The sequence below is a fragment of the Arachis hypogaea genome, chromosome 13 (genome assembly GCF_003086295.3).
Source record: "Arachis hypogaea cultivar Tifrunner chromosome 13, arahy.Tifrunner.gnm2.J5K5, whole genome shotgun sequence".
Lineage (NCBI taxonomy): Eukaryota > Viridiplantae > Streptophyta > Magnoliopsida > Fabales > Fabaceae > Arachis > Arachis hypogaea.
In genome coordinates this window covers 2,605,239-2,630,327 of record NC_092048.1, presented here as the reverse complement: position 1 = coordinate 2,630,327, position 25,089 = coordinate 2,605,239, and the positions used below count along the sequence as shown (strand labels likewise).

The 25,089-nt window shown below is 33.5% G+C and overlaps 4 protein-coding genes and 1 non-coding gene across 8 annotated transcripts; 4 read left to right on the top strand and 1 right to left on the bottom strand.

Annotated features, from left to right (window-relative positions):
* Positions 1–2,248: 2,248 nt before the first annotated feature.
* Positions 2,249–5,474, top strand: LOC112736414 (UDP-D-apiose/UDP-D-xylose synthase 2). Its single transcript, XM_025785860.3, has 9 exons — positions 2,249–2,756; positions 2,957–3,049; positions 3,164–3,271; positions 3,834–3,948; positions 4,043–4,176; positions 4,278–4,379; positions 4,490–4,582; positions 4,676–4,811; positions 4,910–5,474. The coding sequence occupies exons 1-9, from the start codon at positions 2,466–2,468 to the stop codon at positions 5,020–5,022; spliced, it is 1,185 nt and encodes a 394-aa protein (XP_025641645.1). The 5' UTR covers positions 2,249–2,465; the 3' UTR covers positions 5,023–5,474.
* Positions 5,475–6,235: 761 nt separating this feature from the next.
* Positions 6,236–6,385, bottom strand: LOC112739200 (U4 spliceosomal RNA). The gene has a single exon (XR_003170137.1). It is a non-coding gene; the product is annotated as a U4 spliceosomal RNA (small nuclear RNA).
* A 2,045-nt stretch (positions 6,386–8,430) lies between these two features.
* LOC112736413 (BTB/POZ domain-containing protein At3g44820) lies at positions 8,431–11,808 on the top strand. 2 transcript variants are annotated; one of them, XM_029291366.2, is made up of 5 exons: positions 8,440–8,643; positions 8,862–8,931; positions 9,465–9,549; positions 9,646–10,658; positions 10,735–11,808. In XM_029291366.2, exons 1-5 carry the CDS (start codon positions 8,594–8,596, stop codon positions 11,305–11,307), a joined length of 1,791 nt encoding a protein of 596 aa, XP_029147199.1. In that variant the 5' UTR covers positions 8,440–8,593; the 3' UTR covers positions 11,308–11,808. The 2 variants fall into 2 exon arrangements, with proteins under 2 accessions (XP_025641644.1, XP_029147199.1); XM_025785859.3 differs by having other exon boundaries at positions 8,431–8,643; positions 9,465–10,658.
* A 1,106-nt stretch (positions 11,809–12,914) lies between these two features.
* Positions 12,915–15,259, top strand: LOC112736412 (transcription elongation factor 1 homolog). 3 transcript variants are annotated; one of them, XM_025785858.2, is made up of 5 exons: positions 12,915–13,058; positions 13,847–14,005; positions 14,247–14,317; positions 14,842–14,863; positions 14,972–15,259. In XM_025785858.2, exons 2-5 carry the CDS (start codon positions 13,890–13,892, stop codon positions 15,036–15,038), a joined length of 276 nt encoding a protein of 91 aa, XP_025641643.1. In that variant the 5' UTR covers positions 12,915–13,058; positions 13,847–13,889; the 3' UTR covers positions 15,039–15,259. The 3 variants fall into 3 exon arrangements, with proteins under 3 accessions (XP_025641643.1, XP_072067119.1, XP_072067120.1); XM_072211018.1 differs by lacking the exon at positions 12,915–13,058 and adding an exon at positions 13,259–13,760 and having other exon boundaries at positions 14,232–14,317; XM_072211019.1 differs by lacking the exon at positions 12,915–13,058 and adding an exon at positions 13,276–13,760.
* Positions 15,260–16,225: 966 nt separating this feature from the next.
* Positions 16,226–25,073, top strand: LOC112736411 (AP-2 complex subunit alpha-1). The gene is made up of 27 exons (XM_025785853.3): positions 16,226–16,779; positions 17,272–17,403; positions 17,607–17,732; positions 18,644–18,706; positions 18,780–18,877; positions 18,966–19,173; positions 19,352–19,423; positions 19,500–19,592; positions 20,065–20,166; positions 20,356–20,453; positions 20,746–20,827; positions 20,995–21,083; positions 21,187–21,292; positions 21,374–21,439; positions 21,634–21,740; positions 21,833–21,937; positions 22,029–22,149; positions 22,262–22,462; positions 22,555–22,785; positions 23,117–23,197; positions 23,364–23,528; positions 23,606–23,692; positions 23,794–23,919; positions 24,039–24,119; positions 24,214–24,285; positions 24,406–24,485; positions 24,571–25,073. Exons 1-27 carry the CDS (start codon positions 16,648–16,650, stop codon positions 24,713–24,715), a joined length of 3,069 nt encoding a protein of 1,022 aa, XP_025641638.1. The 5' UTR covers positions 16,226–16,647; the 3' UTR covers positions 24,716–25,073.
* Positions 25,074–25,089: the final 16 nt, after the last annotated feature.

Below are 25,089 nucleotides of genomic sequence, written 5' to 3'. Positions count from 1 at the left end.
AATCAACTTGATTCGAATTACTATGCAAATCAATTTTCACCTAATTCGAATCAAGTAGATCCGAACCTCTCTAAAGTGCACTTCTCCTGGTAATTCGAATTAACTAAATTCGAAATAGGTAAGTATAATTCGAAACGAGTTGTTTCGAATTACTTCATTTTTTTGCATGTGTATAATTCGAGTCATATCAACTCGAATTACTTTAATTTGTTGCATGCATATAATTCGAATTATATCAATTCGAATTACTTGAGAATAAAATTCGAATCTTATTGATTCGAATTATATAATAATTCGATCTGGTGGATTCAGGTATGGATTTTTGATTTGGCTGATTTCGGTAATTTGGAGCTCTCCTTGGCTTATTTGGGTTTTTTACCCTAAAAATAAAATACAAAAATAAAATAAAAATTAAACCAAAATTAGTTATATAAATACCGAAATTTTATCACAATAATATATAATTTGAATTAATCTCTACGTTATATTACAAAATAGTTTGTTGTTTAGGATTTAGGAATATACAATTTAATTTTAAAAATAAATTTATTTAAATGAAATTTTTTATTTTTTAAGTAAAACATAAAAAGATACAGAAAAATTTTTATATCAATAATATAACATGAAAAAGAAAAATAAAGACATGTTGGGAGAAGGAAAAATAAGATATAATAGAAAGAAAAAGAAGAAAATATATTAGGAGAAATTTCGGTGTTACGATTGAAAAATTTTGGTGTTATTTTTAAGAAATTTTAATATTATTTTCATTTCTGATCATTTTCAATTAGTTAAGAAATTTTTTATATCACCATTAAAAAATTATGGTATTTAAATTAAAAAATTTTCTATGTCAATTTTAAAAAAATTTTGATACTATTTTTTTTATACACAATTAAAAATTTTTCTCTTTCTCTTCTAATCTTTATCATTATCATTTTTTTCTTTTTTTTTTTTATCTTATCCTTCTTAATTTGTTTTTTTTAAAATAAAAATAAAAAACTATAATAACACTAAAAAAAAAGAAGAAGAAGAGAAATAATAATAATAATAATACCAAGAATAGAAGAACGATAAACAAAAAAAATACGTGAAGAAAAAAAAAACAAAAAAAAGGTACATAATTCACACATACTTATGTATATATTTTTGTTAGATTTTAGCTAATTTAATTGAATTAAACTGATAAAAATATTTAAATATATAATAAAACTCTTTAAAAAAAAACTCAATTAACTTTAATAAAGCATAAAATAAAATACAACTTACAATATTACAAATCCAATAACTACCCTCCACTAAAACGATTCCCTTTGAAGATATATAATAATTACCTAATCTCCATGCTAAATTAAATATGATTCATGAATTTTATAGTTGCAAATAAAAATCAATTATTTAATTAGTTATTATATATTTGTATAATATAAATATCCTTCAATCTAATTTTAATATATATGTTATATTTTAATATATATTTTATATTATTAATTAATTTAAAATTTTATTAAGTAGATAATAATTTTTGTAAATAATATGAATAATAAATTTTAAAATTATTCAATAAAGTATAAAAATATTCCATCTCTAAATTACCTCCTAAATTTAACATTAAAATAATTATATGTACATCTAGTAAATTGAATATCCAACCATTGTTAACTGTGTATGAGTTAATTGAATCAAAAGAAATAATCATCCAATTAAAAATAATCAACATAATCATCTGCATACTTATTGAATTAAATATCTGACATATTCATTTTTTTATAACTGCCCCATATATCAATTATTCACATTATTTATAGCCCATTTGGGACGTTGTTTCAAAAGCAACTTTTTTTTAGCTTTTGACTTATGAAAAGTTACGGTATTAATGCTTGGTATAATTTTTAAAACTAAATTACAACTTTCTAAGAAGCTATATAAAAGTTTATAGAAAAGTTAAAAAAATAATTTCTCGCATAATACTACTACTTTTTATCACATTTTTATAAAATAAGTACTTTTAAAATTAAAAATTTAAATACAAAATAATTTATTTATGAACTATTTTCATATAATTATTTATTGTTTAAGTTATTTTTCAAAAAGAGTTTAATTAAGCGGTTTGGTCTTAGTATTTCAATTGTCTGCGTATACTTTTTCATTAATTTAATGGTTAATTTTTTGTATAAGGAAAAAAAAGTGAAGAGAGATACACGCGCGCAGTGATGAGAGTAAGAAAGTGGCGGGACCGCAAGGGTGTCCCAATCATATTCTTTTCTTTTCCCTCTCCTGATTCTCTACATTTTCTTCTTCTTCTTCTTCTTTCGCTTCTTCTTCTTCTTCTCCCCTCTTATTCATTCTAACTATATATAAATAGCGCACACCTCACACACTTCGTTACTCGTCATTTTCCCATAACAACCACCTCTAAAGAGAGAGACACCTCACTCTCCAAAGAAACAAAGAAAAGCAACAACATAATGGCTTCTTCTGCTTCTGCTGGTGCCTCAGCTCGCGTGGATCTGGATGGGAACCCGATAAAGCCATTAACGATCTGCATGATCGGTGCCGGAGGGTTCATTGGCTCACACCTTTGCGAGAAGCTCATGTCCGAAACGCAGCACAAGGTTCTCGCATTGGATGTCTACAACGACAAGATCAAGCACCTCTTGGAGCCCGATAACCTTCCATGGCACGGTCGCATCACCTTCCACCGACTCAACATCAAGCACGATTCAAGGCTCGAAGGTCTCATCAAGATGTCGGATCTGGTAATTTATTTCTTAATTAAATGCCCTAATTTATCGTAATTGAAGCTTTTCATGTTCTTGGATATGTTCTCAGAATGCCAATTTGATGTGTAATATATCTTGAATCTAACTGCATTCTATAATTATTGATGTTATTGTTCTTAGATTTGTGCTTACATTGCGAAATTGAAATTGAACATTTGTGTTTGTGTGTTTTTCAGACGATAAATCTGGCTGCAATTTGCACCCCTGCGGATTACAATACCCGTCCCCTTGACACAATTTACAGCAACTTCATCGATGCTCTCCCTGTGGTACGTGTTCTTCGTGTGATTAGGTCAAATTGTAAATAATTAAAGGCCAAATATTCATGTTGGAGCTGAATGGGATGTGTGATTTTGATTTTTGATGTGTTGTTTCTGTTTCAGGTGAAGTACTGCTCTGAGAATAACAAGAGGCTTATTCACTTCTCTACTTGTGAAGTGTATGGGAAAACGATTGGAAGCTTTCTCCCCAAAGATAGTCCTCTTCGTCAGGTAACCTTTCCTTTTCTTGTTGGTTTTATTTTATTTTATTTTTTTAAAATCTTTCTTTGTTTGTTAAAGGAAGCTTCTTCCAGATCTATGCATATTATTCAAAGTATTTGTTTTTTAACAGTACAAAAGTGTTAAAAATGTGTCGGTGCGAATCCCATCACACCTCCCCAAATTAAGCTCCCTTATAAAATTGCATGATACTACCTCTATTTTCTTTTATATGTTACAGTCACTTTTTGGTATGTATCTTTAACAAATAAAAAAGGGAATAGAGAGTTTTTTAAAGTTAAAAGGACATTGACATGTTGTGATTTGTGTAATGTCCTAAATATGCATATGATTGTTCCTTTTTAAGATTGGGTTTCTTGGCTTTTTATTATTCAGGTTATTTGGGAAATGATGGGGGACTTTTTAAAAATGGACTGTCCCTTTCTGTCATTTTGTCTGTTTCGTTTGCCTTTTCATATTTTGTATTGAGATATAGGGAGTGCTTTGCTTGTTTCTTTTTGTGATGAGCTGATCAACTGTGCTATATACTGTTCCCAATATTGTGTGGTGATAGGATCCTGCATACTACGTTCTTAAAGAAGATGAGTCTCCATGCATTTTTGGTTCGATTGAGAAGCAGAGATGGTCCTATGCCTGTGCAAAGCAGTTGATTGAGAGGCTGATTTATGGTGAGCTGAACTTCTTTCCTCTTATCTATATAAGGACAGGGATCATTTCCAATATTGGATTGAATAGTCTCAGTGACATTGTGATCATTGACAGCTGAGGGTGCTGAAAATGGTATGGAGTTCACAATTGTGAGGCCTTTTAATTGGATTGGACCTAGAATGGATTTCATTCCTGGCGTTGATGGTCCTAGTGAGGGTGTTCCCCGGGTTCTTGCATGCTTTAGCAATGTAAGCTACATTTATTTGGCTCTAGGAGTTTGTAGGTGTTTTATTACTTTGCCTTCTTTGCCAATATTATCCAATTTTTTTTCCTTTATTCATCTTTGCAGAATCTTCTCAGAGGGCAGCCCCTCAAGCTAGTGGACGGTGGCCAATCCCAGAGAACCTTTGTTTACATCAAGGATGCTATTGAAGCTGTAACACTGATGATTGTAGGTTCTCATACCCCTAGTGTTGACTTTTATTTTTCATTCTGAATTTCTGATCGTTTGATCTTTGTGGAAGTCGTTCTTAAACTGTTGTTACCTTTTATTGTTAACAGGAAAACCCTGCCAGGGCTAATGGACATATCTTCAATGTGGGTAACCCCAACAATGAGGTTACAGTTCGGCAGCTTGCTGAAATGATGATTAAGGTGAAATGATCAAATTATTCACCATTGCATATCAGAATGCATGCACGTTACTCCTTCTGGGGATTCAAGAATTATTAACCTTTAATTCTACAGGTATACTCAAAGGTAAGTGGAGAACAACCTCCAGAGACACCTACAATCGACGTCAGCTCGAAAGAATTTTATGGCGAGGGATATGACGATAGCGACAAGAGAATTCCTGACATGACCACAATAAACAGGCAGCTTGGTAGGTTTCCTCATTCATTCATTCATTCATTAATCGAATTTGATATTCAAGTTGTCAAGCTTCTTAACTTTTTTATGGTTTTGTTGTTCCTCTCACAGGATGGAACCCAAAGACCTCACTTTGGGACCTGCTTGAGTCCACACTGACCTATCAGCACAGGACATATGCTGAAGCCATTAAGAAAGTCATTGCTAAACCTGTTGCAAGTTGAGCTTATGCAGTAATGGGGTTGTATACTACTACTATACTACAAACGTTTCAGAAGGGTTTTTTTTCTGGTCTTAAAAGTGTTCCGCTAACCCATCATGGGGCCATAACGCATATTTTACTCTTGGTTTTGCATACATTGTGAAAATGTTCGTAGGCAATAGGAATTTAGCCCAATTCCAAAATCAGCACGTGCTCTAAGGTGTGTCTATTGATTGATTAGTTGGAATTACATATGGGCAATTTGTGTATTTTTAATAGCTTTGTGCTACTAGACATGTTGAAGGCCTTTTATAGAGTTTTATTTTTTGTTTTTTATTTTCATATTTTGGTGTTTTAGATGGTTGTCGGTCACTACTGTGTTGTCATTCCAGATCTGATGTAAGTGTAAAACATTTTGTTTGACCCTCTAAGCCATGTGCTCTAAATTATTTGTCATTAATTTATTCTGTTAAATGGATTGCATGTGTTATACAACTTATACTATTATTATTCCCCTTAATTGCAATATTAACAATCTGCAATAAATTATGTTGGAGAAATAAGTTAGGATTCCAGTTGGAACGGAGAAAATTATGTACTCCTATGTATTCTCTATTAATTAGACAATATTTGGTTAGCACTGTATCGTCGCTATGGTGATGATGGGAAAAACAGTCAAACGCTAACAAAGGTAGGGTATAATCATATAAGCAATTGGAATTGATCTCCTAACTCAAATATCTGTTTGATCACGTCACCTGTAAATTATGACTGTTGACCGAAGTTTTTTTCAATTTATCTTAGGATTGACTTTGTTAACTGATGATTTTATTTCATACTGTCCACCCTTTTTAACTTATGACAAAAGTCTATACTACACGGCTTCACCTTGTTACAATTAAGATTACACTGGTAGGCTTGAGAGGCATGCCTTTTCTTTAAGTGCAACTGGACTTGTTACAGAATTCCGACACTACGGGACACCTAATTTTTCTTTCAAATCAATATCATGTCAAAACGCAAAATTACGCAGAAACCAATTTTAAGCAACAAATGTTCTTTTGATTAATTGGTGCCAGAAGTTACAGGAAATAAAATTAGCAGACATCAATTCTATCTAAGAGTGCAAATCACACGCATGTATCAGTGTTATCACTATCTATCCTGTTTCCAATTTAGTACCAACATTAGCTTTAATATTATGATAAAAATAAATTTTGAAACTAAACTTGTAGGGCTTTACCAAGAAGGAGCCCTTCCAGAAATTCTCGAAGGCCTGGGCCAAACCCAGGCCTAAGAGGGGGTTTGGAAATAGTTTTCAACCAGCAATAGACGCGCCTCGGTTAGAACCTCATTAGCTGCGTCATTGCCCCAAGCGCAAAGATAATTCTGTCGTTCTCGTTGGTCTCTTTATATATGACAGCTTAGCGTGCTATAATATGCTCCACCACCGAGGTGGGACTATAAGGCTTTCTTTTATTTTTGCTTCCACATCGAAATAACCTCCTAATGGTATCTACTAGTGAGTTGCTTGTCAAATCCATTCCTAACACCATCTGCAGCTAGAATCCATTTAATGTTAAAGCAACGCTAATTCCATGTTTCTGGTTAAGACTAGAGATCAAATAATGATCAATATACACCCCATAGCTCTCCATAGTCACAGGGCATGATCTCAGCTTTCCAATGCAGTGCCAATAACGACAGCAAGAACTAAAAAAAACCAAGGACCACTCCACTTACTAGCATCATCATGTCTCTCTGTCGAATCTAGCAAAGAAGATTGATGAAAATTTTCTAAATGGTGTGGCCAACTTTTTCTTTAATTCAATTTTTTTCACATGTACTAGTGAAAGGTTTTCAAATTTCAATTATAATTTTGTTGAATGTAAGAAAATGATCTTTTTTATTTTTATTCGTGATTTATATAATTAAAATTCAACCTATAATTTTTAGATATTTCCTTACTCATTAATCTATTATCGTTTGTGTATGTATGCATATTTATACATGTAACTGTAATTATACAAAACTAAGTGGGTTTGTAAGGTGAATTACCGAATACATCAATACCTTTGGGGGCACATGGAGTGCTTTCTGAGTTCTGACGATGATTAGAGAACATTCTATCTTAAGAATATATATTATATAGAACCATAGCAGAACCAGTAAAAGCTTTGTCATTGTAAACAATTATATGGGGTGACCATTGTCACTTTCCTTCTACTGCACTTAAAGGTTTTCCCCTAAAGTTCTAACATAATTAGTGGTCCTCTGGTTTGATATTTCTAATTTACTTTGCTACTCTTGTCTGGATGTTTTGAAATTTGTTCAATTTCAGGAATTAGCTTTTGTCAAATGTCCTTGTACCGCCAATTAAAATTACAAATGTTTTAACTAAAGATATATGTTTTTCTATTTTATTTTATAATCCCTTGACCCACATAATTGAATAGAAAGAGCCAATAATTTTTTAAAACAAATGGCAAGATGGAAAGGAACAAAGCTTGAGACAAGGAAGGGGACACCAATGATTTCTGAGCCGGCTAAATCCCCGCCGGGTGTGTCATTTGTAATTTGTTTGTATAGTTTTTTTGCCCCCTTCGCGTTACTACTAGTGTTATTTTTATCCTATTTCAATCTCTATGAAGTATGAGCCATTTTCATTTGAGTATTTCTTCTAAGATTACTAATATTTTAGGAGGTTCTATTTGTTTGGGAGGGAACTCATTATATACAATTTAATTTATGATAAATCTTATAATATTTTTTATTTAATCTAATTTTTTATAATAAAATTTGAACAAACACTAATTTTTAAGAGTGAATATCTCATCCAACCCCTGACAATTATCTTAAAAGGACAACGAGACCTCCAAGAAAAAAGAACACTTTTCTGATATTTTTTTTGGACTGATTAGTCCCTGTGCAAAAAAAAAAAATAACATTGACTTTTTTTTTGCACAGGACCTCGTTATCCTTTCGAGATAATTGTCAAAGATCGGGTTGAATTTTTTTTGTCAAAAAACTCGTTCTCTTTCAAAATAATTGTCAAGAGTTATTTTAAATTTTTCTCAATTTTTAATTACCGTAGCAATCACCTTAATTTATTTGAAGAGTGAAGACAGACACAATATTGGTGCCTACATTATTGTGGTTCCGACTTTAGACGACCGGACCGTCTTTAGCGTCGTGATCCGTGCGTCATTTTTCTTTTTTTTTTTTTTTACCACAAAACCACTCCCTTTTTCACTGAAAAGAAAAAATATACTTTTTTAACATACATAATAAATATATAAAAAAATTGAATTGTGAATGTTACAATGTTATGTTTAGAGTGTTTAATCGGGTGATTTTCTTAGCTGACCCAATCGTCACTGTTGACTGTTCCATACATGACCTTATTTATATTCATTTGACTCTTCCATTCATTATATCCATTCTTTCTCTTCTTTTCTTCGTCGTTCATTTTCTTATTATTCCTTTTTGATTTTTTTTTACCAAATCGGTTTTTTTGGCAACAGAATGTTGTTGTTGGGTTGGTAGAGATTATAATTAGAGAGAGAAAAAGGAAAAGGAAGTGTCCTTCAGATATGGCTCCAGCTGGGAAGCATTCTGGGTTTCGTAGAGAAGGCAATCACTGGTATTGTTATCACTATTACCCTTATTAATGTTCCTTTTCAATCTTAATTTCGATTCATTGTTATGCTTCCATAATTTATTGTACACGATCGGTTTGAATGAGCTATGGGCTTTGATTTGTTGTTGTTGAGCCTTTTTTCTGTTCTGCATGCATTTGTGTGTATAGAAAGGAAACAGTGTTTGATTGGTGAATTTTTTTTTTCTGTGTGGTTTTGGTAGGTTTTGCAATGGTGAACTGCCTAGTGATATTAGTGTTTCCATTGAGGGCGTTGCTTTCCATCTTCATAAGGTATACTATGAATGGCTTCCTTTAATAATTGTTATTCCTTCTACTACTTTGTGCTTTGAGCTCCAGTATGAGGTGTTCAATCTGCTACTTCTATGCAATTAATTGCTTAGATGCTATTGGTTTAGAGTTTTATTTTGATAAATGAGAGTTTAGCACCCCTCCGTGATTAAAAGTATAATAAGACTCATTGATACTTGCTGCTCATGCTGTATAATCTTCAATGATGACAAAAGTCAACCATATTGGAGTGTTTTGAAGGATCACTTGTTGCTATTTTAAGTTTATGCATAATTTGCAGACATTTAGGATTGGATACGGATTGGAAAAGCATTGGAAACTTCAAATTATTGAGTTTTCAATGAAAAACTTTCTACATTAATCATCTTAAGGCACTTTGTTAGCAAAACTCTAATAATAGTAATGATAATAATAATAATACAAGGAATTGTTTTATGTTAGCCATAATGTTATGTATTTGGTATGAATATTCTTAAGTTGTACTTTGAATAAGATATTCTTTGGCAACAATGCAGTTCCCTCTTGTGGCAAAATGTGGAAAAATTGCACAAACACATGAAGAATCCAGTAATATGGTGCTGGTGCTGGAAGAATTCCCTGGTGGCCCTGACACTTTCTTAATTGTGGCCAAATTCTGTTATGGTTTTCGTGTGGAATTGACAGCCAGAAATGTAATTTTAGTTTATTGTGCCGCAGACTACCTTGAAATGACAGATGAATTCGGGGAAGATAATTTGTTATCGAGATCAGAGGGCTTTTTCCATAAGAATATTCTGCACAATTGGAAAGATTGTATTTTAGCTCTCCAAAGTTCTGAGCCTGTTCTACAAAAGGCTGAAAAGCTTCACTTAGTCGACAAGTGTTTGAATGCTCTCTCAGTGATGGTTTGTACAGATCCTAGTTTGTTCGGATGGCCAAGGATGATGTATGGGAGTTTACAAAGTCCTGGTGGAAGCATTCTATGGAATGGTATAAATACCGGCGCAAGAATTCAAAGCTCAGAGTCTGACTGGTGGTTTGAAGACATCTCATTTCTGAGTGTGAGTTTGTTTGAGAGGCTTTTTAAGACAATGCAAGTGAGGGGTATAAGACCCGAAAACCTTGAAGGTGCCATAATGTACTATTGTAGGAAATACTTACCAGGTTTGGATCGTTGGCAGAGTGGACAAGGTAGCAAGACTAGAACGGTTGCAAGCTTCAGTTTGACACCAGCTGCCGTTGATCAGAGGGTTCTATTGGAAAGCATAGAGAAACTCCTTCCTTTCAGGAAGGGAACATCCTTTTGTCGTTTCCTACTGGGGCTTGTTCGCGTGGCTTTGATATTGAATGTGAATCAGACATGCAAGGATTCATTAGAGAGGAGAGTAGGTACACAATTGGAACTGGCAACTCTGGATAGTCTTCTCATTCCTAATTATTCAGATTCCGATACGCTATATAACACAGACTGCATTGAGCGGATTGTCCATCACTTTATGTCTACAGAATCAAATAAAACCGCCTTTTCTTCTTCATCGGTTGATCCACAAGCACTACCATCATCTGAATCTTTAATGAAAGTTGGAAAGTTGATAGATAGCTACATTGCAGAAATTGCTTCTGATGTAAATTTGAAACCTGGAAAGATACGCTCCCTCGCAGAATCCCTTCCAGAGTCATCAAGATCATTGCATGATGGACTTTACAGAGCACTCGACATATATTTCAAGGTTTGTGTTTCTTGAGATGCACTTCAATTGAAAGGCAATTTGCAATTGTTTTAGTAACTGCTGTGGTATTGTGCAGGCACATCCATGGCTCTCAGACAAAGAGAAAGAAGAACTGTGTGGCATTATTGACTTCCAGAAACTCTCAATCCATGCCTGCACACATGCATCACAAAACGATAGGTTTCCCCTCAGAGTTGTTCTTCAAGTGTTGTTCTTCGAACAGCTGCAGTTAAGAACGGCATTAGCCAGCTGTCTCCATGCATTGGACAATGAAATCACCCCGGCAGCTCCTTCAATTGTTGCAGGCGATACGGCAGGTCAAATCATACAAAGGGATGGATGGGTGACTGTGGTACGCGAAAATCAAGTTCTAAAGGTGGATATGGAAAATATGAGGTCTAGAGTTGGAGAACTTGAACAAGAATTTGGTAAAATAAAGCAAGAAATGAAAACCATATCAAAATCACATAGTTCCCTTAGCTCTCCTCAGTTAGTTGCCCGGAAAATTGGGTGGAAGCTTGGTCGGCGTCGATCTTCAGAGACTCAACCAGAAACTCGTGATCGCACTGGTCATCGATCAAGAGCATCAATTGAATATGAACCTCAATCACATAGGTCTGCACACAGAAAAAGTTTTTCTTTGGTGTAATATAAACAAATAATGGCTCCTCTTTACACATACATAGCAGTTTTGCAGTTTTTTGTGGTTTCTAAATTTCTACAAAGGAAAGGGAAGGAAAATGTTTCTTGATCCATTTCTTTTATAATAAATTTCAGAGAAGTTTACAAGCTTCAAGCTTGGACAATGGACATTTTCCATTTCTTTCCCTTGTGTATAACATGTAGACTTCTTAGAAGTAAAGTTTCACCGGGAAACATCAAATTTTCCTAATTGGAGGATGTTTTTGTTCTTGTTTTGAATGGGGAATGCTATTATATTTATCCCTTTGTATTTATTCTTCATCAACCATAAGCTAGTGACATATCACTTTTATACTGGTGGAAATTCAAAGTTAGTATTGTGCCATGAAATTGGCAATTAAAGTTTAGCAAGATGTACATTATATTTTAGTTCAGAAATGTATCAATAATATTCATGGTTGATGATGTACATCCATTCGAATTTATCTACACTGGTGTATTAGAACTTTAGAAGGTACTAAGGTGCTTATTAATTTATTTTTTTATAAATTAAAATAAACAATAATAACAAATTTGAGATTAGTTAAGACAGTAAATATGTTATACAAAAGTTAAAATGACATGCTTTTAACTGTTATAGTTAACGCCAATGAATTATAACTCAAATGGCATAATCTTTTCATATTCAACATAATTTTTTATTAATTATATATGATAAAAGATATTTTGAAAAAAAAATTGTACACTAATTTTTTTTTAATATAGATATAGACATATATAAATTTAGATATTAGTGAAGTGTTCTTTTTAATTTAATGTTTTGTCAATCATTTATATGCACTGATTAAAAAAAGAAAAAAGTATTATGTGTAGATAGGGGCGGAAACAGGCTAGGTCAGGCCAGACTTTATTCTTAACAGGTCTGTCATATAGTTAAGCCTCTGCAACATGATATAGGCTATTTTTAAAGTATTAAACTTGACCTGCTATTCAACCTGGCTTAACTTGAAATCTGTTAAAAAGTCTGATAATTTTTTCTTATAAAAATAAAAATATTATTTAAAAAAATTATTTTTTAATAAAAATATTTATATGTAATATGTCATATTTAATACTTATAAAAAATTTTAAATTTTTAAAGTATTTAAAATATATAAAAATATCTATAATTAAATATAATAAATTTAAAATATTTTATAATTTTATTAATAATAAAAAAATTATTTATATATATAATTATGTATTAATAGATTCAAACAACTCTAATAGACCAATAAAACTAATTAATAAACTTAGGCTTAGCCTATTAATATATTAAGACTTTTATAAGACTTTTATCTATTTTATAACAGATTAACCCAAAATATAAATAAGACTATAGTCTTCTAACAGACTGCCTGACTATTTTCTACCCCCAGCGTGTAGTATATGATTTTAGATAAAACATGGAATATTGAATTTGCTACTTTGATACGGATTTTATCGAATCATTGTTTATGACAAGAAATTGTATGAACAATTTGTAAATAAACAAAACGTTGACCGTTGAACCTTTTTGGGTCTTTTCCCTCCAAAAGTAAACTACCTCGTGACGACGTCGTAGAAACAATAGTATCCAGAAACTTCAATGGCACCGAGCAAGAGCCAGCATATAAATACAAGTGTCACTGACTCACACCTTGCTTCAATGCTAAAAACTCTATAAATAATCTTTCTTCTTTACGCATCTATTACTTCTACACTTCCAATTCAATTCAGGTACGTTCTCGGTTCTCAGTGCAAATTTTCTCACTATTATTCATCACACACTGTTATTCTTTTCTTTCTAAAATACGAGTTTCTTATTTCTCTTCGTTCCAAGCTTATCATTATTCTTTTTCTGTGTTTCCGAAAAATTCAGCTCCTTGCACGGCTAACAGCAAATTTTAGACGTTTATAGGTAGTTAGGAGTTAGTTGAGTTTTCACTTTCATTTGGCTGCTATGATCTGTTATTCTATTTACAAAGTTTTCTGCTCCTAGAGTTGGATACTTGGATGTAAATATCCATTCCTATATATATATATATAGAAAGAGAGAGAGAGAGTTGCACATAAGGAGACGTGTTTGGAAAATTTTAAATTTTAGATTTCTAATGGTTGGTGGAGTAGTCAGCTCACTTATTTTGTTTTCTTAAGCGGTGGAATTTGAATTTTGTCTTGTATGCGTAGTAACTTATTGGTATGTGACAAATTTTTAAATGGAACTTAGATCAGTTGTGGATTAGATTAGTCTTTCGCCGTGGGAAATAAAAAAAAAAGTTATCACATTCTCTACTAGTTAAGTTTAGGTTCCAAATAAAAAGTATATGAGTTTACTTTTACGATTTAAATTGATCTAATTTGTGCAAGTTCCATGACTTTGGGTGAACTCTCGAGTTTGATTGCCTTGGAAGTTATCAGAGGGGGATTAGGTATTCTTAGGTAGAATGAAATAAAGATTAATTAAGAGTTATTGAGGTTTTTTAAAAAAATGTTAGTAATATTGAATATTGTGAATGATTGTAAAGGTGGAGACACGGTTTGGTTTTAATTTTTTTCAACACGAAACCGATGGGGAAAAGGAAATCAAGGAAGAAGACTGCAGCGCCAAAGAAGAAGAGAGAAAAGCTTGAAACTGTTTTCAGTTGCCCCTTCTGCAACCATGAGAACAGTGTTGAGTGTCATATGTAAGTTTGAACTAAACTCTGTGATTGCTCTTATTGATGTTTTGCATGTCGTGGCATTTAGAATTTTCTTGCAATGTATGAATAGATGTTAAAGCAATGATAGAGATACTGCTATGAAAATAATTAACATGGGGATGGCAATTGCATACCCAATTGGCTTTAATAATTAATTTCAACTGTGTGCGTAAACTTTGATGCTTTGAAGATTTGTTATTTGTAACACCAGCTGTGATGGGTTCAGTGATATGAAGAATATGATCGGTGAGCTTGCATGTAGGATATGTCAGGAGAGTTTCAGCACAGCCATCACAGGTAAATTGAATGGTATATATAAATTGAATGTAATATAAACATCTTTAACTTAACAATCCCGTTAAGTTACCAACAACATTTCTGCCAACTTCTGCCAACTCTGATTTATAATGATATTTAATAGAAGTGTCTTTGTGAATGTGTCTAATAAAAATGTTTTTTTTATAGTTGTGTTTAATGGAAGTGTCTTTATAAATGTATTTTTTGGATGTGTCTCTTTATACATATATTTAAAATATAATAATTAATTATTATTGGTAATAAATTGACAGATAGTATATTGGTACTCTATACTTTTCCTTAACTTAAGCCTTGAGTCTTACCATAATTAGATGTTAACCCTTTTCTTTATCCCTTTTTTTTTGTTGGCTTTATCTATTGAATACGTAGTAGGAGGAGGATAATTGATGATTTAAAATCCCCCCTAATCCGTAGTTACGTTTATTAAGGCTGCTATCCTGGTTTAAGAGTTTGGGAATTTATACTAACTAATGTTAATCTTTTTTTTAATCCTGTTGCTGCAGCTTTGAGTGAACCAATAGATATGTAAGTGCCTATTTTGTAATTTATCGGAAACTTCTTTCCTTAATCACTCACTGTATCTTGGATTTCTTACATAACTTTGATGTGGTTTTATATATCATCTAAATGCAGATACAGCGAGTGGATTGATGAGTGTGAACGAGTGAACAAACTTGAAGAGGAGGGAGAGGAAGCATAGGAAAATCGACTTCGTTTTTTTTTTAGTAAATTTTGTAAATGGGATCTTAGTTCCTTAATCGTATAGTTATAGACTTACAGAAGGTTGTTAGTTGTTACTCAAGAATAATTAAGTCTTATGCGGATCGTATGGACCTTTGTAAAAATAGTGTGCTATTTTAGTTTTCAATGTATATGGTGGGATATTAAAATTAATTAAAAAGTTGCGTTTTATTTTTGTAAGTCCATTTTTTCTAATTTAGTTGATCTTTTCGGGTAATGGTTATTTTTCTTTCTAAATTTATTTAAAAAAAATAAATAAATAAAATTGCATAAAGATATATAGTCTTCAATGGATACCTTTTATTAAAGGTGTGAGACATCAATTCATAGTTGGATTTGATGAGTTATGGAAAGAGTATGAGTTGAAATGTGAACTAATATAGTTGGTGAAATTTATTGGTTATTTTAGTAAGTTGTGGTATTGTGATTAAATGAGAGTTTACTAATAAGTAATAAGAGAGTAAGACAATTTGCATCCAAATAAAATTACTCCTTCGTTCATAATTGTAGTGTCTTCTGATAAGAATTCAATAGTACTAAAAATAGGAAGAAGTGACCAATTAAGTTAAAGTATTCTTACAGTTCGTTTACATTACTATTAAAGCAGGTCAGCCTTATCTCACAAAATTAATGGTGCTCAACCAACCGTGTAAATATTTAAGCTGTTTAATATTTCTCAAAACTTTAATTTGAATGAACTTTTATAGTGTCAGCTAAAGTATGCGTCACTTCAGGAGGTTGAATTATGGTGTATGGTACAAACTGCAAAGTGCATCACACCTGTTTCCCTCCATTTTGACCCAAGTGTATGATACATTGATACCTTTGACTTCAACCATTGAAATTGCGAGTACAAAAGAGGATTGCAATGAGAGTATGAGGCACAAAGTCACAACATAAAATATAAATTTTAAAAATTACCAATCTCAAATTACTGCACGAACAAAAGAATTGCAGTATTATAGATCAGTCAGAGAAAAAAAAATCATAATCATAATAATAATTATAATAATTACTGAAAAAAAGGATTAGGTGAAATGGAATAATAATGAATATGCTACAACATGAAGATATTATTATTTATATTTGTACATCTTAACCTAGCTCTTTAAGTATAAAATTTATCTTTACGTAAATGTAAATTTTATAACTTATATGAGTATAATTTTGATACAGAAAAATATAAAGAATTTTATAGATACATAACATTTAAATTATTCTATATTTGGTTTAATCGTAAAGTGTTAAAATATAGCTGCTTCCGCGAGTGTGTTCCAGTTTTTACAATTTTGTTCGTTTGGTCTTCACTCCATTTTTTCTCTCTTCTTTTCTGCCATTGTATCTCTCTAGATTCTCTCTGAGCATGCATTTTCGTTTTTCCGAATCCGTGAGCTGAAAATCTGAACCTCGTTCATACACCAGAATTTTCCATTGGTGATTGGATCCATCGAACTTCAAAAGCCGTCATCATCGGAGCCACGGTGGAACCTGTCTACCGGTTTTTTTTCATTCGAAAGAGTAGACGGCGGGATCCGCTCCATCTCCCGGCGGATCTGTGAGCTGTGGAGATGGCGTTATCGGGAATGAGAGGTCTGTCGGTGTTCATCAGCGATGTCCGCAACTGTCAGAACAAGGAACAGGAGAGGCTACGCGTCGACAAGGAGCTCGGAAAAATCCGAACTCGCTTCAAGAGCGAGAAGGTTAGGATTCTTTGCTTTTCTTTTATCTTCGAGTTTGATTCGGTTTTCGCTATTTGATTTTTCGCGTAGGATTTGAATGTTCCGTCGAATTTAGCTTCGAGTTTATGTGGTTGAACTATTTCATTAGCTGTGTAGTTCAAGTTCATGTAGAATGACATTAGAAAGTGTTGTTAATATACTTGATGCTAAAGTTCTCTAAAACTCCGATGAAGAATTTTGTTGTTGAAGCCTGGTAGTTAATTTTTGCTTATTACTGCATTTGAGCTGTGTCATTTTAATTATCATTATGCTAGAAGATCGTTTCGTCAGATTCTGTTACATACATTGCAAATAGGATAGTTACTCTGCATAATTTTTTGGTTGCAAATATTTTTAAGGGGGAAAAATCCTATTATTCAATGTGCATATTCTGTTGTTGTTTTCTATTAACCAAAGCAGTGTAAGTGTCATGGCAATGCATGTTGATCTTATCCCTTTTGATTCTATGTTTAGGGTTTGAAACCATATGACAAAAAGAAATATGTATGGAAAATGCTTTACATATATATGCTTGGCTATGATGTGGATTTTGGTCACATGGAAGCCGTTTCTCTAATATCTGCTCCAAAGTATCCAGAAAAGCAGGTAAAATCTTTCTCTGTCATCTTTCCACAATGTTGTGTTACTAGCTATATATATTAGCTATTCTTAGATTGTTCAATAGCATACTTCACCTTGTAGGATAATTGGACAAGACTTTGTTGTTGTTGTTGTTATTATCTTAGATTGTTCAAAGGTAAACCTGGCAGAGAAAACATAGTTTCTAACTTCACAATAACTAATTGCAGGTTGGGTACATTGTGACATCATGTCTGGTCAATGAAAACCATGACTTTCTGAGATTGGCAATAAATACTGTGCGGACTGATATTATTGGTCGCAATGAAACATTTCAGTGCTTAGCATTGACTATGGTATGGTAATGGAAAAATTGTCAACCTTCTATAATTATGTGGCTTACTCTCTTATTAACTGTACTACTGTGCTTCTCTTATTCAAAATGCAATAATGAGAAGCTCTAGAAAAGAGGCCACGTTGTTTGTATCTTACATCTTATGTTTTGCAATTGATCCATGTCATGAATTCAACTAAGTTTTTATGTTGGTTGTCGAAGGCCTACCACAACCCTCCTCCTTTATCCGGGCTTGGACCGGCTATGTACCGCAGGTGTAGCATAGGCGGAGTTATGTTTTGCAATTGACTCTAAAAAAAAAAATAAATGGCCATATGGACTTCCAATGAGTATGCATTTCATAAATTGATGAGTTTCCCCATTATATTGTTATTTGTTTTCCCTTTTCGTCATTATGGTCATGTGCTTAATTTAATCAGATAAATATGACCATATTAAAAGCATTAATAGTAAATTTCCCTACCTTTCTTGCTCTTATTTTATTCTCAGTACCACTCTAACTGTTAAAACATGTATTCAGATATAGTTTTCAACTGCTTGGATAAAATATCTCTGAGGTCATATAGCTCTCTGGGATCTGATTATGGAGCACTCCATATATGGTTCACTATTCTGATTTGTAATATTTGAGAATGCAGTTTTCTTCTATACATAGAGAGTGAGAACTTTGAAACATTTGGTGGAGCTTTATTTGTTTGGTTTTGATTACCCTAAATTTTGAACCTTTTTTCCAACTTGAGTACAGGTTCAGAATATCTGTAAATTTCTTTTTTGTACATGCCATCACTTTTGCTCTCTGAATATTGCATGTGTTCACCTGTTTGTTCTGAAAACAATTATCCTTCCAATTCCAAGCTATGTAAGCTGGAATGTTATTTTCGTTGCTATCATATTGTGTATTCTATTTTGCAGGTTGGAAATATTGGCGGAAGAGAATTTTCCGAGTCCTTAGCACCTGATGTACAGAAGTTGCTGGTAAGAAATTATGCATAATTATTAATTAATTAATATTTTCCATGAGAAAATAATTTATGCTTTTGTGATCTAGGTATCTAGCAGTTGCAGACCGCTTGTGAAAAAAAAAGCTGCTTTATGCTTACTGCGATTATACAGGAAAAATCCAGATGTTGTCAATGTAGATGGGTGGTAATTTGAATGTCACTTTGCTGGTAACATGCTGTCTTCAATGTTTTACCTCAAATGTATCTTGATAATTCCTTATAATATATTTCAGGGCGGTTCGGATGGCACAACTTTTGGATGAACGAGACCTTGGTGTTTTGACTTCTTCTATGAGTCTCCTTGTTGCTTTGGTGTCAAACAATTATGAGGCATATTGGAGTTGTCTTCCCAAGTGTGTAAAAATTTTAGAACGCCTTGCTAGGAACCAGGATATTCCGCAAGAGTACACTTACTACGGCATTCCATCTCCCTGGCTTCAGGTGTGTAACTTTTAGCCTTTTCCTTTGATAGCTTTGGATTTAAGGAGATTTTGGGTGCTATTCTTGCAGTGTAGCTTTTAATGAAAGTAAAAGTATGCTTCCCCAATTTTGCAACTCTTACTTTCCCTTACGACGCTTGTCAACCTTGTATTGCTTGTTTGGTTCGTTCTTAACATAGGTCAAAACAATGAGGGCCCTTCAGTATTTTCCGATCATTGAAGATCCAAATACCAGAAGATCACTATTTGAGGTTTGGATATTTTAACACATACAAATAACTTTGTTTAATTATTAAGTCTTGCTAACTCTTGGATTAATCATTTCAGGTCTTACAAAGGATATTGATGGGCACTGATGTGGTAAAAAATGTGAACAAAAATAATGCATCTCATGCTGTTCTGTTTGAAGCCCTTGCTCTGGTATGTACATTGACATTTTATATTTTAAACAAGAAAAGCATTTTCTTTACGTTAATGATCTTGTTATGAATGACTTGCTAAATGCAAATTCTTTATTTTGAATTTATTTGTCAAATTAGCTGAGGTTTTAGGAAAATTTCCTTAGAAATTATACTATTCTTGGACAACCCCATTCATTCTCATGATTGATTTCGTTTTTTAAATGTAACTGCTCAAATATAATAGATGCTGTTGTGAACCTAATGACAAATGTTACCATGTGGCTTAAATTATACTCTTCTGTGTATGCATGTGGTAGGTTCTGTAGCCTGTCATTAACAGACAAATATGACTCTTCTGTAGGGATTTCTACCATGCTCTTAATTGAATTGTACAGTGCATCTGGTAGCCATATGTTCATTCTCTTCCTCTTATCTTGCAATTTTACATATAGTAGTTTTGTTATATTATCTATTCCAATTGCCCGCTGCAGGTTATGCATCTTGATGCTGAAAAAGAGATGATGTCTCAATGTGTGACTCTTCTTGGAAAATTTATTGCTGTTAGAGAGCCAAATATTCGATATCTAGGCTTGGTAAATTGCTGTCACTGACACTGTTCATTTATCCCTAATTTTGTTTTAAGTTCTCTTTTTGGGGAAGAACCGTGCGACATAAAATATAAATACTATGCAGTAGAAGATATCATATTTATAGTTTAAAAGGCTAAAGTTACTGTCAGAATGCAATGTAGAGTTCATAACATATATGCTATTGTGATGCAGGAAAATATGACTAGAATGTTTATGATTACAGATGTGCAAGATATCATAAAAAGACACCAGGCTCAGATTATTACCTCATTGAAAGATCCTGACATCAGGTTATACACACTGTCCTATGTTGTGAAATCATCAATTCTTTATAGTTTATATATCTCATCCCCGTTATTTGCGTTCCAAGTAAAGCTTGCACAAATTGGATATAATTATTGTACGTGCATGTTAACGTCGTACTCTGAAGGGAAAAATGTCCTTCCATTGAAGATATAGTTTTCTTCTACTAAAAACTCTAAAAGTGCTTAAAATCTCCAGTATCATACATATTTAATTCCATTATTCTTAATGTCATTCTTTGTTGAATCTAGTATTTCTAAGTTGTTGGTTTATACTCAGTATTCGAAGGCGTGCTTTGGATTTGCTTTATAGCATGTGTGATGTTTCAAATGCAAAGGATATAGTTGAAGAACTACTGCAGGTATGAACTAGATTTACGGTGATTCCTGTGAATTTGAAAATCTCATTTTAAACCCTTTGTATCCTTACCAAATGAAGTTTTTTTATTTAGAAAAAAAAAAAATAACTGATGTTACAGTTGAATTGAACCACCCAAATTATTACTTTGTAACTTCTACTATCTTGTAGTATCTCAGCACAGCAGATTTTGCAATGCGAGAGGAATTATCACTAAAAGCAGCTATTCTTGCGGAGAAGTTTACACCAGATCTTTCTTGGTAATGCTATTGCTATTTGTCGCATTGCTGAAGTACACTGTACTGTATTTGTGTATTAAAACTACTATCCATCATGAACTGGGCCATCCTTATTTTATTACAGGTATGTAGATGTGATCCTTCAACTAATTGACAAGGCTGGAGAATTTGTTAGTGATGACATCTGGTTTCGTGTGATACAATTTGTTACAAATAATGATGATCTACAGGTGAAACAGAAGTTCGTATCAACTCTTACTTCTTCCTAGTATATACATTGCTAACAAGGACTTTTTTATGTCTTTGATCAGCCTTATGCCGCGGCAAAAGCTCGAGAGTATCTTGATAAGCCTGCCATACATGAGACAATGGTTAAGGTTTGTGTGCTGTTGTCACCATTTAGTAAAAGGCCTTCCCCCCTCCCTCTCCTTATGTTTATTAACTTTTAGTTTGTATTAAATTCAGACACAGATAATTGGTTTATACTTAATCAAAACACTGATATAGGCATATAGCATGAGATCTGATTATAGCTCATTATTAATTTTTCTAGTTGCATGCATTTCAACAGGTTAGTGCATATATCCTTGGAGAGTTTGGGCACCTTCTAGTGAGACAACCTGGATTTAGTCCAAGGGAAATATTTAACATCATACATGAGAAGCTTCCTACTGTATCGTAAGCAGAATCGGTCCATATCAGCAGATACCTCACTTAATTCATAGCTGGGTTCCGATGTTCCGTTTGACCTAGATATGTTTTATTTTCAGGACTTCTACTATTCCTATTCTTCTATCAACATATGCTAAAATTCTTATGCACACTCAACCACCAGACCCTGATCTACAGAATCAGATATGGGCAATATTCAAAAAGTGAGTTATACCTATTCAATTTATTTTTCATGAGTTGGTCTATGGTTTGTCATAAAGCTTGAGATTCTGATGCATTTGCTCATATCTTTAGATATGAGAGTTGCATTGAAGTTGAGATACAGCAGCGGGCTGTTGAATATTTTGCCTTGAGTAGAAAAGGTGCAGCATTAGTAGATATATTAGCTGAAATGCCTAAATTCCCTGAACGGCAGGTATTATTGCCTTATTGTTTCAGTATTTTAGAGGCAGCTTATTTATAATTTTGTTTCATCAGTTTATTCACCAATGGTATAATACTCATGGTTTAATCTACTTTGGCTTCAGTCTGCATTGATCAAAAGGGCTGAAGACACTGAAGTTGATACTGCAGAACAAAGTGCAATGAAGTTGCGAGCCCAGCAACTTTCTCAAACATCAAATGCATTGGTTGTATCTGACCAACACCCTGCTAATGGTACACCAGCAGTCATGGTCAACCAACTTGGTCTTTTAAAGGTGCCCAACCCCAGCACAAGGAGTAACATGGTTAGTTTAAGTCTCATTCTATCATCCTCAGAAGAAATAACACATTTGCCCCAGTTGCTTCTTAGTTTGATGTGGACTTCATGTTTTAATAGGATAATGATTCAGAGGATCAAAGATTACCCCAGGTAAATGGGACTTTGAGTAAAGTAGATGCTCTGCCTCAATCTGGCGACCTTGATGGTGTTCTCTTGGATACATTGGCTATTGAGGGCCCACCCAGCAGCATTGTCCAGCCTAAGTCAAATTCCAATTTGGGATTGGGAGGTATTGCAGTTGAGTCATCAGCCCTCGTTCCTGTTGATCAGCAAGCTAATGCTGTGCAGGTACTTGTATTGATTATAGTACCATAATTCTGAAGTCTTTTAAGTTTTAACTTTACCCATTTTATTGGAATATTACTAGAACATTCCATATTTAAATTTTACTGATCACTTGAGGAAAACATTCTTGTTAGACTTTTTTCATTTTCATAAATGATCCGGGATGAGTCAAATGTTGGTTTCTGTGCCAAAGGCTTTTCTTTACATGAATGAAGAATACTTTATGATAGACCATTTTACCTATCTGATGGAGACTTGTCATCCGTTATTCAACATTAGAAAGATATTACCGCATGTATGTATTGGAATGTAACGAATACCACCCTTTGTGCAGCCAATTGGAAATATCGCTGAAAGGTTTCGTTCTTTGTGCTTGAAGGATAGTGGTGTTCTATATGAGGATCCTTACATTCAGGTTTTTCCTCCAACATTATTGTTTATTTTTTTTGTAACATCAGTCCAAAATATACTTGCAGTTCACTGACAGAGACATCTTTAGTATTTTCAGTAATTAAGGGTCAACGTTATAGTAGATTCTTGGTGTCCTCACTTTTTTGTATGTACATTCATTTTTGCAACAGATTGGCCTTAAAGCAGAATGGAGAGCTCATCAGGGACGTGTTGTTCTTTTTTTGGGAAACAAGAATACTTCTCCTCTCCTCTCTGTTCAAGCTATAATATTGCCACCCACTCATTTAAAGACGGAGCTCTCATTAGTACCAGAAACTATACCTCCCCGGGCACAGGTGAGACAACACGACCAATGTTAAATGTTGCTGCTTTAATAATTTGTTCACATTTCCCTGACCTCTTGGTTGCGTAGGTGCAATGCCCACTTGAAGTTGTTAATCTCCTCCCAAGCAGGGATGTGGCTGTTCTTGACTTCTCATACAAGTTTGGTAATGATATGGTACGTAAATTTGAACCTGTGTTTGTTACTATCTGGAAAAATCATTGAGCTTCATTCCCAGTACCCTATGTGTGTAACTGCATACATGTGTCCTTTCACAGGTCAACGTCAAACTTCAGCTTCCAGCTGTCCTAAATAAATTTCTTCAGCCTATATCTATATCTGCTGAAGATTTTTTCGCTCAATGGAGATCCCTATCTGGACCACCTTTAAAGCTTCAAGAAGTGGTATGTATTATGTGCACCTAGAGTAGTATACTTACTCTAGGAAGTTGAATTTAACTTTGCAAATGTATATTGTTGAATATGGATCATGCAGTCATCAGTTTATTTTGTTATTTTTGCAGGTTAGAGGTGTCAAACCACTTCCGTTGCTTGAAATGGCCAACTTATTCGATAGTTACTCTTTGACAGTCTGCCCGGGGCTGGTAATTCCCAACTATTATTTTTTATCTTTCTTATCTTTCTGTTGTACACCAATTGATTTATATCATAACTCTTTCTGCTATCTATTTGTTTTAGGATCCCAATCCAAACAATCTTGTTGCGTGTGCAACATTCTATTCAGAAAATACAAGAGCAATGCTCTGTTTGGTTAGTATTCATGTTTGCTTTAGGAATCTATTTACTTAGGAATTCTACATCGTAGAGATAATACACAGCATTATTGAGTTATTGATGGATGAAAGAAGTTGTAACACTCTAAATATTCAGATAAGAATTGAAACGGATCCAGCAGACAGAACCCAGCTACGAATGACGGTTGCTTCGGGAGACCCAACACTAACATTTGAGTATGCGATTTAGTTTTCAATTTACGTGAGCTATCAAACATATTTGAAAGAGATTTTTCTTCATATAATTCGCATTTGGTTTCAGGTTGAAGATGTTTATAAAGGAAATGCTAGTCAGCATTCCCCCAGCAATCCAGAAACCTCCACAAGCATCTCCAACATCACTTCAACAAGCCAGTGATCTGGCAGCATCGACAGACCCCGGGGCTATGCTTGCTGCTCTTCTGTGACAAAGTAGATAGATGCATAAGCCAATGATTTATTGTACGTTATTGAGGTGGATTTATCGTAAGCCAATTGAGTTGCATATACAATTTCATGATGCGTGGACTGGCGGAATCAGAGAAAACTGTCAGTGTAGTCTCGGTAGGTCGGCATTTTTTAAGATTCTTTCCCCTAGAGTGAGTGAATTCTCTCGAGTGTTTTAGTTCTCTTATCCGTGAGCTCTTACCTATTTTTATCAGGGTGTATTTATAATGTAAAATATTTTGCGTGATAGATTAGATTGTATGTATCACATGTTAACTTTCTTTTGCCAATAATAATACTGGATTCGGTGCTATGCTAACACACGAATTAGGCGGAAAACATGAGTTTAATAAAG